The sequence below is a fragment of the Papio anubis genome, chromosome 16, assembly GCF_008728515.1.
Source record: "Papio anubis isolate 15944 chromosome 16, Panubis1.0, whole genome shotgun sequence".
Lineage (NCBI taxonomy): Eukaryota > Metazoa > Chordata > Mammalia > Primates > Cercopithecidae > Papio > Papio anubis.
In genome coordinates, this window is record NC_044991.1 from 62,106,869 (window position 1) to 62,121,620 (window position 14,752).

General features: G+C 39.7%; 1 protein-coding gene across 6 annotated transcripts in view; it reads right to left on the reverse strand.

The window, feature by feature from the left end:
• Positions 1-14,752, reverse strand: part of TRPC4AP (transient receptor potential cation channel subfamily C member 4 associated protein) — an 88,588-nt gene that overhangs the window by 41,048 nt on the left and 32,788 nt on the right. For all 6 annotated transcript variants that reach the window (XM_031656690.1, XM_031656689.1, XM_031656687.1 and 3 more), the window contains 3 exons: positions 11,273-11,330; positions 8,698-8,753; positions 3,609-3,737 (listed from right to left, as the gene is read on the reverse strand). In XM_031656690.1, the coding sequence (XP_031512550.1) occupies positions 3,609-3,737; positions 8,698-8,753; positions 11,273-11,330 (243 nt within the window). The remainder of the gene's footprint in view (positions 1-3,608; positions 3,738-8,697; positions 8,754-11,272; positions 11,331-14,752) is intronic.

The window sequence follows — 14,752 nt, forward strand, 5'->3', positions numbered from 1 at the left end:
ATTAGGAATTATAATTTTATGGAATGCCTTATGTTATTTGGTTCTATTCTCATTTATTACTCCTTAAAATCTGTAAATGTCATGTACTACATGAGCTTTTCTCATTTTGAACCATGCTTGTGCTACTCAGGTGACACCTGCTATCCTTTATCCCACTAATTTACTTCCACTGGATTGGGTGTTTCTCTCACTGCACAGATCACATGAACTTTTAACAATCTGTTCCTGCATCTATTTCCCAAACAATCTGACCATACTTTGACGAAGGCATATAGCCTACTCTTTCTCCTGAGACTCAATGTACAGGACCTGGTAGCAACGGTATCAGTGAATGTGCCCAAAACAAGTGCATGATTCCTAGAAGCTCTCATGAATCCCACACTCCCCTCTATTTCTAGTAATGGAGGAAGACAGGAATTTGCTGTGTAGGGGGCATTGGGCAATGGCTGCTTCCACCTTTCCTTTTCCCTAGTACAAAACAAATGTCAGCTACTGCTATTATTGGCAACTGTAACTTTCAGCTCACCAGTTCCTCTAGCCCTGTCTAACTCAGTAAATGGGTCCCAAAACAGGTCCTACCACCCCCAGCCCACTTCTTATGGTTGTTTTAAATTTTAAGATTTTTTTTTTTTTTTAAGGCAGAGTCTCGCTGTGATGCCCAGGCTGGAGTACAATGGCACAATCTCTGCTCACTGCAACCTCTACCTCATGGGTTCAACCAATTTTTCTGCCCAGCCTCCCAAGTAGCTGGGACTACAGGCATGCACCACCATGCCTGGCTAATTTTTGTATATTTTTAGTACAGACAGGGTTTCACCATATTGGCCAGGCTGGTCTCCTGACCTCAAGTGATCTGCCCACCTCGGCCTCCCAAAGTGCTGGGATTACAGGCATGAGCTACCGTGGCCAGCCAAGAATTCTTATGTTTTAATTTTTGATACATACAACACATATTATGCAGCATAACAAAATGACTAGCTGTGTGTGCCTTTCCTATTGCATCTCTCTGCCTCTGGGAACCACTATCATTAATTATTATTGCCTTGCCATTTAAAAACTAGTTTTATCAATAAACAATTTGCTTTTTTGAGCTTTATGAAAATGATATGCTACCTACAGTGTTCTGCAACTGGCTTCTACCACCCGATTATTTCAATTCCTCAGCTATGTTGTTGCTTATGGCAACAGTTCATTCTTCTACTATATAATATTCCACTGTGTGAAGAAAGTACATTCATCCCTTCTCCTATTGATGGATCAGAGACTTGGTTTCAGTGTTTTGTTCTGAAACAACGAAGCTACAAATGTTCTTATGTGTTTCTTGATGCACAGGTGGAGAAGTTTTGCTGGGGCAGTGGCTTCCAAACTTTTTAGCTATCACCAGGAATGACCACTAGTAAACATACACGTGGAAATGTATATATAAATGTCAAACAAAAACTTATTCAAATAATACCCTTACACAATACAGTTTGCTCTTTTCTATCTGACTGACAAACCCGATGGATTGATTTCACAACCTTCTGGGTTTCAATCCTAAGAATCACTGTTCTAAGACTGAGCTTCCTCACAAGTGTGTCCAGGCACAGATTATAAGGTGACCCATGCAAAATACTGATGCCTCAGCCCTCAGGGCAAAGCTTCCCTAGGTGCTGGGGCACAAGGTATGTGGCTGTTCAACTACAAAACAAAAAAGAGAATATTCTGCTGATAAACATTTATCAGTAGTATGCAAGTGTTTCCACTGATACATATACTCACCAACATTTGCCCACTCTCCCCCTCACTATGGTATTGATGTGTATTTCCTTGATTGCCAGTGAAGTTACGCATCTTCTCTTTTATATTTATGGACCATTTCTTTCTCATCTGTGAAATGCTTGTTCATAACACTGCCCATTTGTCTACTGGGCTATTTGTCTTTTTCATGCTAATTTGTAAGAATTCTTTTTTTTTTTTTTTTTTTGGAGAGGGAGTCTTACTCTGTTGCCTAGTCTGGAGTGCAGTGACACAATCTTGGCTCACTGCAACCTCTGCCTCCCAGGTTCAAGCAATTCTCGTGCCTTAGCCTCCCAAGTAGCTGGGATGACAGGTGTGCACCACCACGCCTGGCTAATTTTTGTATTTTTTAGTAGACACTGAGACTGGGTTTCACCATGATGGCCAGGCTGGTCTTAAACTCCTGACCTCAAGTGATCTGCCTGCCTCAGCCTCCCAAAGTGTTGGAATTACAGGCATGAGCCACCGCACCTGGCCTGTAAGAATTCTTCATAAATTCTGAATACAAATCCTTTGTTGGTTACCTGAATTGCAAATGTCTTTTCCCAGTTTACGGTGTTTCCACTTTCTTTATGGTGTCTACCCCCTTTCAAACTACACCAAGATACCCATAATGTTTGGTAGAACATGTCACCATTTTGGGGTACACAAAAAAGAATGAGAGGGAGTGAGAGGCAAGTGGGAAAAGTCATGAAGGAGCAATTCTAGACTCCTATGCTGAGACTGCTAAGGAGTCTGGAGTTTCTACTCTGGAGGCCCCCTTTCACACACTGGCTGGAACACACAATTACTGGAATAACAACAAAGCCTTTTATCAAAGGGCACAAAGGCTCTGTCTGGGGCCTGCACACATCTCCAATGTGTTCCTGCAGACAATAGGCCACTTGTGCTGGGCAACGACAAGCAAGGCCTGGGGAAAGCACAGCAAGAAGAAATGAAAGCTGGGGTCACCACAGTGCACGTGAACACCCACTTCCCTGCAACAGCAACCTCTAGGAGGCTGCTCAACAGGAAGAGAAAGAAATCTGCCTACCAGCAAACAACATGGAGGCTCAGGACAGATGAGGACTGAGGAGGTGAGCTCCAGATCCTAACAAGCATTACACGAAAAATGTAACACAGTGAGTCTCTAACAGAGGTCTATGAATGTATTTTTGGGTACCCGTGAATTCTTGAAATTTTTAATTTAGTTTTCATTTTGATCATAGTTTTTTAAAAAAAAGTTATGGGTCATCTGATTATCAACCTTATGACCAAGTGGCAGGATTTCAGAGCTCCCATTTGTCTCCTACTGTGCTGGTGCCAATTAACCAACTTTAATTGTTGAAGACTAATGAGAAACGATAGAGGCAGACTTCATAAGTGAAAGCCAAACATTACTACCAAGGGGAACATATCCCTTGGTAGTAATGAATGAAGGCTTCACAGCAGTTCAGATAGCGGTAGAGAAAAGTGGTAAGAGAATGGAGTCACTGCACAGCATACAGTAGCACAGACATGCTACAAAGAACTTGCTCCATGGTAATGAGTGAGGGGCAATTTGATTTCAGCAAAGTAACATGCGGCATCACACTACATTCACAGAGTCAATCTGAAGTTCTGAGTTTTAGAATTAGTTTGCTTTCAATGTATATGTTTGTTTAGGTTTTACAGTCATGAAAGAACCACTAGTATAAGGGGTAATCCAGGTTTACACTTGAATATATCCAAGTAACACAAGACATAATTTAACACTTTCTTTTAAAAAAGCTTTGTATATTATTCAGGTTTGAGAATCCAATGGTCTGAGACACCCTTCCCCATCTGGTCAGCTGGAGGACACAGCTCACCTTTTTAACACCCAAAATATCTTCAATGAGGGTTGCTGTTTGTAAGAATGTCTTCTTACTTGTCATCAGTGTAAACAGGAAGATCACAAAGTCATTCTTTTCTGCCAAACGCTTTGTAACTCCCTCCGTCTGTCACAAGAAGAAAAGGCAGAATAAGTTGTAAGTACAAAATAAATTATGAAGAGCAAGGCATCCTTTACCGACAGTGAAAAGCAATTTCACCTCTGAAAACTGGCATGAGTCAACACAACGGGAACGGCATGACTTAACTGTGGGAAACATTCGTTAACTCCCCAGCCATGGAAGAAAAAAGCCTCCTGACATTCAGGCTACACAAGGGGAGCCCACTTGTGAGAACATAACACAATGAGATGGTATTTCCTAAGATAACTTATCTCAGAGTTCTGACGGCCATTCTTAAATCTGAAATCCAACAGTGCCGAAGCATGGACTTAAGAGTCAGACCCATGTTCTAATTCCAGCCATGTGATCCTGAGCATATCACTTCTCACCTTTGGAACTCCATTTTTTCATCAGTAAAATGATCATCTTAAAAGTCTTTGAGGCCAGGCACGGTGGCTCACACCTGTAATCCCAGCACTTTGAGAGGCCAAGGTGGGCAGATCACTTGAGGCCAGGAGTTCGAGACCAGCCTGGCCAATGTGGCAAAACCCTGTCTCTAATAAAAATACAAATATTAGCTGGGTGTGGTAATGCACGCCTGTAGCCCTAGCTACTCGAGAGGCTGAGGTAAAAGGATCACTTGAGCCCAGGAGGTGGAGGTCGCAGTGAGCTGAGACGAGGCAAATGCACTCTAGCCTGGGCAACAGAGGGAAACCCTGACTCAAAACAAACAAAAAACCCAACAACAATAACAACAACAACAACAACAAAACCCCCAAGGAGTATGAAGGAAGTAAGGAAACTAGCTGGTTAAAGACCTTAAAACTTAGGTTCAAGAGTTTGGACTGAAAACTGCAGTACTGTTAAGTACAGTGGCTCACACCTGTAATCCCAGCTACCCAGGAGGCTGAGGTGAGAGGACAGCTTGAGGCCAGGAGTGTGAGGCCGCAGTGAGCTACAATCTCACCACTGCATTCCAGCATGGGGACAGAGTGAAACCTTCTCTCTAAAAATAAAGAAACTGCAATACTGCTAGCTTACACACACATACCTCCCACCCCTACTGCCTTAAGGCAACTAGAGCTTAGTGGCTTTAATATTTCTTTCTTTTTTTTTTTTCAGCCTCTAAACTGAAAAAATTCCAAGGCTTACTGCAATAAACTTGACCTCTCCCTAAAAAGTATAATCAAGTGTACAGACACACACAGTTTGGTAAATGGGAACCCCAAGTTAGGAAGCATTTCAGAATCAGTGAAATGAGGTATGTCACAGCAAATTTAATTTTCTTTCAATTTTAGAGACAGGGTCTCACTCTGTTGCCCAGGCTGAGGCCATGACTATTCACAAGTATGAATATAGTTCACTGAAGCCTCAATCACCTGGGCTCAAGCGAGCCCCCCACCCTCAGCCTCCCGAATTGCCAGATCCCCCCACTTCAGGCTCCTGAATCACTGGGACTACAGGCGTGCACCACCACACCTGGCCAATTTAATTTTCAAAGTGAAGGCATCAATAAAGATGTGCCAAGTATATAAATCTTCAACGATCCCATTAAATAGGACACTAAAGAAAGCAATCTCAGTCTGTACTGATACATCTCTGTTCTTCAGTTGTAGCACTGACACATTTAAAAAAAAAAAAGAGAGAGAGAGGGGAAAAAAAAAAGGTTGTATTCCCAAACTACATACAGTACCTACACTGGCTACGAGATGTGAAACAGGACTGACTCTACTTTTACTCAGACAAGCAAAAGTTCTGGAAGATCCAAAGAAACAGAACAAAAAGAGAAATAAATTTATCACTTTCTCTCTATCTCCAGGCTGTCAAATACATAATCCTGCTGCTCTAACTAGCTACCCTTCACTACCCACCTTTCTCCTCTCTTCAATTTATCAAAGTACTACTCCTTTTACAGACTGGCTAAAATGACTTCTCTTGGAAAGCCTTCCTAAGTCAAGACTGGCCACCCAAAAGGCCATCACAATCCTTCCTTTCCTCTACATCACAAGTTCTTAACTGAGGCCAAAAAGCACTAAAACGATATATAAAATGTTGCATGCAACTACTGGGGAGAGTTTTTTCCATATAATATTCATCATAGGTTTTTTTTTTTTAAAGACAGGGTCTCACTCTATAGCCTAGGCTGAGTGAGTGCACTGGCACAATCATGGCTTACTGCAGCCCTGACCTCTCAGGCTCATGCAATCCTCCCACCCTAGCCTCCTGAGGAGCTGGGACTATAGGTATACAACACCACATCCCGCCAGTTTTTTATTTTTTTGTAGAGACAGGTTCTCGCTATGTTGCCCAGGCTAGTCTTGAACTCCTGGACACACATGATCCTCCTGCCTCAGGCTATCAAAGTGTTGAGATTATAGGTGTGAGCCACTGCGCCCAGCCTAATTATAAGCTCTTGACCTAGTATTTGTCAAGTATCTAAACAAGGAGCTACAAACTAGCATCCGGTAGGCCAAGCTTTTTCTGATGAGCATACTGGTTTTTTTTTATATTTTATTTTTTAAGAGAGTCTCATTCTGTCACCCAGGCTGGAGTGGAGTGGTACGATCTCAGCTCACTGCAACCTCTGTCTCCTGGGTTCAAGTGATTCTCCTGCCTCAGCCTCCCAAGTAGCTGGGACTACAGGCATGCACCACCACACTCGGCTAATTTTTGTGTTTTTAGTACAGATGGGGTTTCACCATGTTGGCCAGGGTGGTCTGGAACTCCTGACTTCAGGTGATCCACCCATCTCAGCCTCCCAAATTGCTGGGATTACAGGTGAGAGCCACCATGCCCAGTCAAAAGTACTTTTTAAACTTTTGAATTCAAACATCTTTAGACAGGACACCCTTGCTCCAGTTTAGTCATAGTTTACACAAGTCCCCTCTCCAACACCAGCAATTCCAAACATTTCCTGTTTTCTGCCTGATCCCTGGAGGCATTGGTGTTTGAAATCCTAAGAGCCCCAATTTCTCTATGTAACATGGAATTCAGCCAGATAGCACATAATTGGACCATATCATCCCATGTTGCTTAAAATTTTTTTAAAATTTTATTTAAAAATACTTTTAGTTGATATATAATAAAGGTACATAATTTCAGGAAGCATATAATTTAATACATTCATATAATTTATAAAGATCAAATCAATGTACTTGGGATAGCCATCAGCTTAAATACTTGTCTTTTATGTTAAGAACCATTCAAATTCTCTTCTAGCTATTTTGAAATGTAAAACAGATTATTATAAACTAAGTCACCCTTACTGATTTATCCTAACACTAGGTCTTATTTATCAACCCATATACTTGTACCCATTAATCAACTTCTCTTCATACATTTTTTTTAACTTAACTGTTTTATTGGAATGTCACTGATTAACAATAGGTATCATGATTTTAAAACAGCCTCATAAAACTACTGACTATATGGAAGTTGCCAATGATAGAGTCATTATTTTATACACTGTCTTCTTCTATAAGGACAATTTCTTTTTGGCCTTAGTTGCAAGAATTGTGCATTTCCTGAACAATTTGTTTTTTAGCTTATAGATCTCCCTGTGCCTATCTCTGTCATTAGCTATACATGGCTACTGAGCACTTGAAAGGTGGCCAGGCCAAACTGAGGTGTGCTCTGGTGTTCAAATGAGAAGGAAAAAAAAAAAAAACCATTGGATTTTGAGAGCTTAATACCAAAAAGAGTAAGTATCTCATTAATAATTATTACATGTTAGAATGACAATATTCTTGATACACTGTGTTAAATAGAATTTATCATTAAAATTAGCTTCACTATTTCTTCCTACTTTTTTCTTTAAAAAAATGTGGCTACGAGGAAATTTAAAATAACCCAAGTGGCTTGCATTATATTTCAATTTTACAGCACTACTATACATGCTGAATTATGTAAGTGTTCAAACAGATTCCTCTATTTGTGTTGGCTGCTAAGAAGCTTGAAGCCAAATTTGTGCCCATCCATAATACAGATGATTTTATGGTCTTCATTTTTATATCAGCCCAATTCCTGGCTACATGTTATGTCCCCACCCTTATTTTATTTATCTTCTTCTTTCTTACCTACTTCTAAGTTCGTGATCTTGGTAGATTTTGCATACACCCACAAGATGCCAGAAATCTCATTTTGAATGAGGCAAGAAATGAAATGGAGCTCAGTGTTTCTTTTTTATTTCCACAGCATACAGGGTTCACATCTATAACATTGTCTCATTCTGCCATGTATTATGATTCACGGTTTACATAGTTTATCTTAAGTTTCTAAAAGGTACTGTGTCTTATAAAAACTAACATTTATATATTGTTTTACAAAGTGTTTTCACATCTCCTATCTCAGTTCTCACAATAAATCTGTGATGTTAATATGACTGCTAACTGCACTCTATTGGTAAGAAGCTACAGCTTGGGAGGTGTACGAAGCCAAGGGCCAGAACACAAAATCAGGTCCTAACACTAAGTGCCATCCTCTTTTGTTTCTACTAAATTGCTTCCTTTATTCACCATTCTTCCTGGCTCAATGGTCAACCTAGTAGAGAGTCCTGCTCAATATACAGGGGGGTGGGGGGGACCCTTCTGGTTCTCATTTTGTTTTCTAACAAGGAAAATGAAGAAATAGGCATAATGGAGTTAAAATGAGTCTTAAAGGTCACAGTCTGCCAAAGCTTGTCATCTTTTGACAAGTGTTCAGTTTCTACTCAGACAGCTCCAAGCTCCAAGGCCAAAGGAGTTTACTACCTGCTGCAGCAGTTCTGGCTCTTAACAACCGCTACAAAATTCTGCCTCCCTATAATTTCTACCAGTTAGTCCTGATTTTCAGGCACACATAAAATAAGCCCAATTCCCCCACTATCTGAAGACAGCTCTCACATCTGCCACCCCACCCAAATATTCCCATCTTAACCCTTGCAGATCTGGTAGGGAGATACACGGAGCCCTAATGGCAGGGTACTTACACAGACACAGGTATTATACAGGATACTCAAGCAGTCCTTGGACATTTCATCACTTACTGAAAGTTAAAGGGTAATGACTGGTTATTTTTCTCATTGAAAAGACAGTACAACGGTTACATTTATTTTCAGCATAAGAACTGTTATAACCCCCTCCAAGACGATGATTTTTCTTTTAATATACTCCTTCCAGTCCCTGTCTACCAAAGATTTTCATAGTGTCCATCAGAATCTATAAGCCCATTTGCATATTGCTTTTGGTTTGATACAGCAGTTGTTTTCTTATTATGCCCCAAAGTCTTCATAATTTCAACCTGTTGTTGTGCCATCATTTAATAAAGCCATTTTCCCTTAATGTCTTGCTTAGGATATATCTACGATTTGGGGTTTTTTTTTTTGGCTATTTAAATAGACCACAAATAAGCAACTTAATACATATGTGTATCCTTTTAATGCTTGTATTAAACTGGTTCCTCAAGATACATTTTCAAAAGCAGAACTACTAGAATCTAAAGTATAAGCATTTTGTTCTGTTCATTTGTTTTGGTTTTTTAAAGATGAGGTCTTACTCTGTCACTCGGGGCAAGATCACAGCTCACTGTGGTCTCGAACTCCTAGGCTCAAGCAATTCTCCCTCCTTGCCCTCCCGAGTGGCTAGGACTGCATGCACGCGCATCACGCCTGGCTAAAAGTTAAAAGTATAAGTATCTCAATTGCTCTTGTTATAAATTTCCACTGAAAGTTCTATTAGCAACAAACAAATATACCATTTTTATCAGACTCACTAACCGAGCATTTCTTTTTTTATTGCTGTTATCTGTATTGGGCAAATGGCTTTTAATGTCTGATCTATTACTAATTCTAATAAAGAACCTACTACTTCCCTGTGAGCAGGAACAGGAAAGCAGCATAAAAAGGAAACTTAATTTTCATAAGCCCAAAACCAAGAGATGATGAAACTGAGTATGAACCATGGACAAAGTGTTTTATTTGGCACCGCTTCTCTTTTTAAAAACTGTTTCCATTTGCTCCTAAGCTGCCAGGAATGCTAAAATGCTAGGTCTCCTTCTCAGATCCCAATGGGCAGCCCCACTAAGCTAGCCTGACTAGACGGGTTGCCTCACATAATCCTGAGACAATGTAGACCCTCTGCATCCCTTATCACCACCTTTCAACCTCCTGGGGCTCTGTGATTGATTTATTTAACAACTTCAGAGCAGGGTAAAACACTGCTCTGTATGTCTCACTATATATCTCACTATTTCTAGATCCTCCACTTTTAAAAGGAATTAGGATTCACTCATTCATCAAGTATTATTCAGCATCAACTCTAGAGCAGATACAGTGGTGAGGGAAAAAAAAGTCTCAGCCTTCATGGAACCTATAAATCTAGTGGGAGGAAGAGAGACTAAACAAGTGCACCAACAAATAATTACAATATGCTACTTGCTATAAGCGTAGACAGAGAACATGAAAGATCAAGTTAGACAGAATACACAGTTGAGACATTAAAAATGAATATAAATCCTCTTAACCACTACTGCATGCACAAATGAGGCCTTATATAGTGTATAGGACCCCTAATAGGTTAGGGGTAAAAAAAAAAAAAAAAAAAACCTTTTAAATTAAAAAAATGCAAAGCTGGTAGGAGGGCATTCACCAAACATTAACTGAAGTCATCTCTGGCTTTTAACGCCAGAGTAAAGTGCATTCGCTTTTTTATTTTAAATTAAATACCGAAGCTGGGTGTGGTGGCTCATGCCTGTAATCCCAGCACTTGGGAGGCTGAGGTGGGCAGATCACTTGAGGTCAGGAGTTCGAGACCAGCCTGGCCAACATGGTGAATCCCCATCTCTACTAAAAAAAAAATACAAAAATTAGCCGGGTATGGTGGCGGGCGCCTGTAATCCCAGCTACTTGAGAGGCTGAGGCAGGAAAATCACTTGAGCTTGGGAGGTGGAGGTTGCAGTGAGCCAAGATCATGTCACTGCACTCCAGCCTGGGCAACAGAGCCAGATTCTGTCTCAAAAAAAAAAAAAAAAAAATTTATATACCTAAAAAGAATATTTGTAACATGTGTAAGTCATAAAAAATAATAATAGAATATTACCCATATATCTACCGCTCAGCTTAAGAAACAGTGCATACCAAAACACTCTGACTTCTTACCCATTCACACTCTAGTAATGACTGAACTTTTTACAAAGAGCATGTATCACCTTTCTAACAAAAAATAGGTTTTTAAAAAATAAAAGAGTGATCTTACCAGGTTATTGCTTACTCTCTCAGCTAGTTATATATGAGAACTAAGAATTTCCCAAGGAAACATAGAAGCTGGATCACAGGACTATCAAAAGTACAAAGATGTATTCTTTTAACCCAGATCTGAATTTCTACGCAGTACAGAATGAATAAAGATAGTTGCTTAGCTGGGGGAGGAGAGAGCAACTTGTAGCTGAAGGTAAGACATGTCCTCAGTATTAAGAGTCAGGAAGGGAAGGAAGAAGGCAGCTGCTGGGAACTGCCACCATATTGTCACGTTGGAAAACAAGGACCAGCAGCTAACAGGTATACTTACTTTTCAGTTTCTGTCCCCGGATAGAGATCGTAGGCCTCATAAGAATTTCTACAAGAAGCTATAAAAAAAATTAGATAAAATCTTCAAAATTAATTCAAAGCATAACTTATAAAATGATTTTGCCATAACCATTCATTGCCCATATATCTGTCACAGTATTACAAGACCCTTTTGTTCCAGGAGGCAGTAAGGTTCAGTAAAAGGAACACTGCAGCAAGTCCGGAGACCCAGGTTCTAGTTCCAGCTTGGCCGCCTACTTGCCCTTCTCTGGGCCTCAGTTTTCTCATTTTTGAAAAGAAGTATTTTAGAGTAAGTAATCTCTGTGATCTAATGTGGCTTTAATTTCTGAAAAGCTGCAGAACATTATTACTATGATTCTTCTGTTTAAAGCATATTTGTAAGTGTAAGTTTATTTAAAAAGGTCTCAGAAGATACACCATCAATTGTTAACGCTGATTTCTACAGGGTTGGGTATGCATGTATTTTTTATTTTACATACTTTTAATACAACTTTGCACAAACTGTTTAAAATAAGCATGAATTTAAAAATTCATTCTATGGAGAGAAAGGATAGTTGATAAAAGGATCAATCCATTAGAAAGATAACAACTACAAACACATATGTACCTAACAACAGAGCCCAAAAATACATGAACCAAAAGCTGGCAGAAATGAAGCAAAGAGATAATTCAAAAATAAAAGTTGGACACTTTAATAACTCTGCTTTCAATAATAGACAACTAGGCAGACTAGCAAAGAACTAGAAGACTTGAACGCAATGAACACATACATTCTAACAGACATGTACAGAACACTCCATGCAGCCGGAACAGAACACACATTCTACTCAAGTGGACACGAAACATTCTCCAGGACGGACCGTATTTCAGGCCACTAAACGAGCCTCAATAAATTTAAAAGCACGGAAATCATACACAGTATGTTGTCTGGCCACAAAGGAATGAAATCAAAAAGAAATTTGGGAAATTCATGAATTATGTGGATAATTTAAAAAACCCATCCTAAATAATAATGGGCCAAAGAAGAAATCATAAGGGGAAGTATAAAGTATCCAAGATGGATGAAGACACCAAAACTTACGATGTAGCTAATGGAGTGCTCAGAGGAAAATTTATAGCTGTAAATGCCTACATTAAAGAAAATTCCTTTTTTTTTTTTTTGAGACAGTCTTTCTCTGTCTCCCAGGCTGGAGTGCAATAGCCCAATCTTGGCTCACTGCAACCTCCGCCTCCTGGGTTCAAGCGATTACCCTGCCTCAGCCTCCAGAGCAAAAGGAATTACAGGTGCCCACCACCACTCCTGGCTACGTTGTGTATTTTTAGTAGAGACGAGGTTTTGCCATATTGGCCAGGCTGGTCTCGAACTCCTGACCTCAGGTGATCCGCCCACCTTGGCCTCCCAAAGTGCTGGGATTACAGGTGTGAGCCACTGCACCCAGCCAAATAAAATTGTTTCTAATCAATAACCTAATCTTCTGCCTTAAGACACTGGAAAAAGAGCAGACTAAACCCAAAGCAAGCAAAAGGGAGAATAAGAGTTGAAACAAATGAAACACAGAACAGAAAATAACAGAAAATGAACAAAACCAAAAACCAGCTTTTTGAAAAGACTGGCAAATTCTTAGCTAGACCAACCAAGAAAAAAGGAGAGAGGATACAGATTACTATACTCAGAAATAAAGGAGAGGGCATTACCACCAACCTTATGGCAACAAAAGTCATTATAAGGAACTACTATGAACAACTGTATGCCAACAAATTAGATAACCTAAACGAAATGGACACATTCCTAGAAAGACATAAAACTATAAAAACTGACTTAAGAAGAAACAGAGGCTGAGCATGGTTGTTCCTGCCTGTAATCCCAACACTTTGGGTAGCTGAGGTGGGAGGACTGATTGAAGCCAGAAGATTGAGATCACCCTGGCCAACATAGCAAGACCCCATGTCTCTACAAATAAAATAAATTAGCTGGGTGTGGTGGTATGCCTATAGTTCCAGCTACTCGGGAGACTGAGGCAGGAGGATTACTTGACCCCAGAAGATTGAGGCTGCAGTGAGCTATGATCATGCCAATGTACTCCAGCCTGGATGGAAGGGCGAGACTCCATCTGTTTAAAAAAAATAAAGAAGATGAAACAGAATATCTGAATAGCCCTAGAGCAAGTAAAGAGATTGACCTAGTGATTAAAAAAAACAAAACAAAACAACAACAACAACAACACTACCCATAAAGAAAAACCCTGGACATGATGCCTCCACTGGTGAACAACACAAGACATTTAAAGAATCACCAATTCTTCCCAAACTCTTCCAAAAAACAGAAGAGGAGGAAACATTTCCCAACTCACTCTTTGAGGCCAGTATTACCCTGATACCAAAACCAAAGACATAACAAGAAAACTACAGATGAGTATCTCTTATGCATATATACACAAAAATTCTGAAAACCCTAGCAAACAAAATCCAGACACATATAAAAAGGATTATAGTCCACGCATGGTGGCTTACACCTATAATTCCAGCACTTTGATAGGTCAAGGCAGGAGGATTACTTAAGCCCAAGAGTATGAGACCAGCCTGGGCAACATAGTGAGACCTTGTCTCTACAAAAATTAAAACAAAAAATTAACCAAGCATGGTAGCATGCACCTGCAGTCTCAGCTACTCAGGAGGCTGAGATGGGGGGATCGCTTGAGCCCAGGAGAAGCTGCAGTGAGCTGTGATCATACCACTGCATTCCAGCCTGGGTAACAGAGAGACCCTGTCTCAAAAGAAAAAAAAAAAAAGAATTATACACCATGACGAAGTGGAATTTATCCCAGGAATGTAAAGTTGGTTCAACATATGAAAATCAATATAATACACCATATCAATAGAATAAAGGACAAAAGTCAAAAGCCACACAGTCATCTCAACAGATGCAGAAAAAGCATCTGGAAAAAACCCAACACACTTTCATGATAAAAACAATCAACAACGAATAGAAGACAACTTCTTCAGCCTGATAAAGGGCTTTTATTAAAATACCCACAGCTAGTATCATGCTTAACAGTGAAGACTAAATGCTTTCCCATTAAGATGAGGAAAAAGACAAAGACGTCCACTCTCGCTACTTCAGTTTAACATTGTATTGAGTGTTCTAAGGCAATTAGGGAAAAATAAAAAAAGAAATTAATGGCACCCAAATTGGAAAGGAATAAGTAAAACTAATTATTTATAGATGTCATAATCTAGAATATAGAAAATTCCTAAGGAATTCACTAAAAAAACGATTAGAGCCAATAAGCAAGAGTTCAGCAAGATTTCACGATATGTGATCAATATACATAAATCAACTGTATTTCTACAATTGTAGCAAGAAGCAATTCAAAACTGGAATTATGAAAGCAATTCCATTTAAAAGAGCATCAAAAACAGTAAAGACACTTAGAAATAAGTTTAACAAGTGCAAGACTTG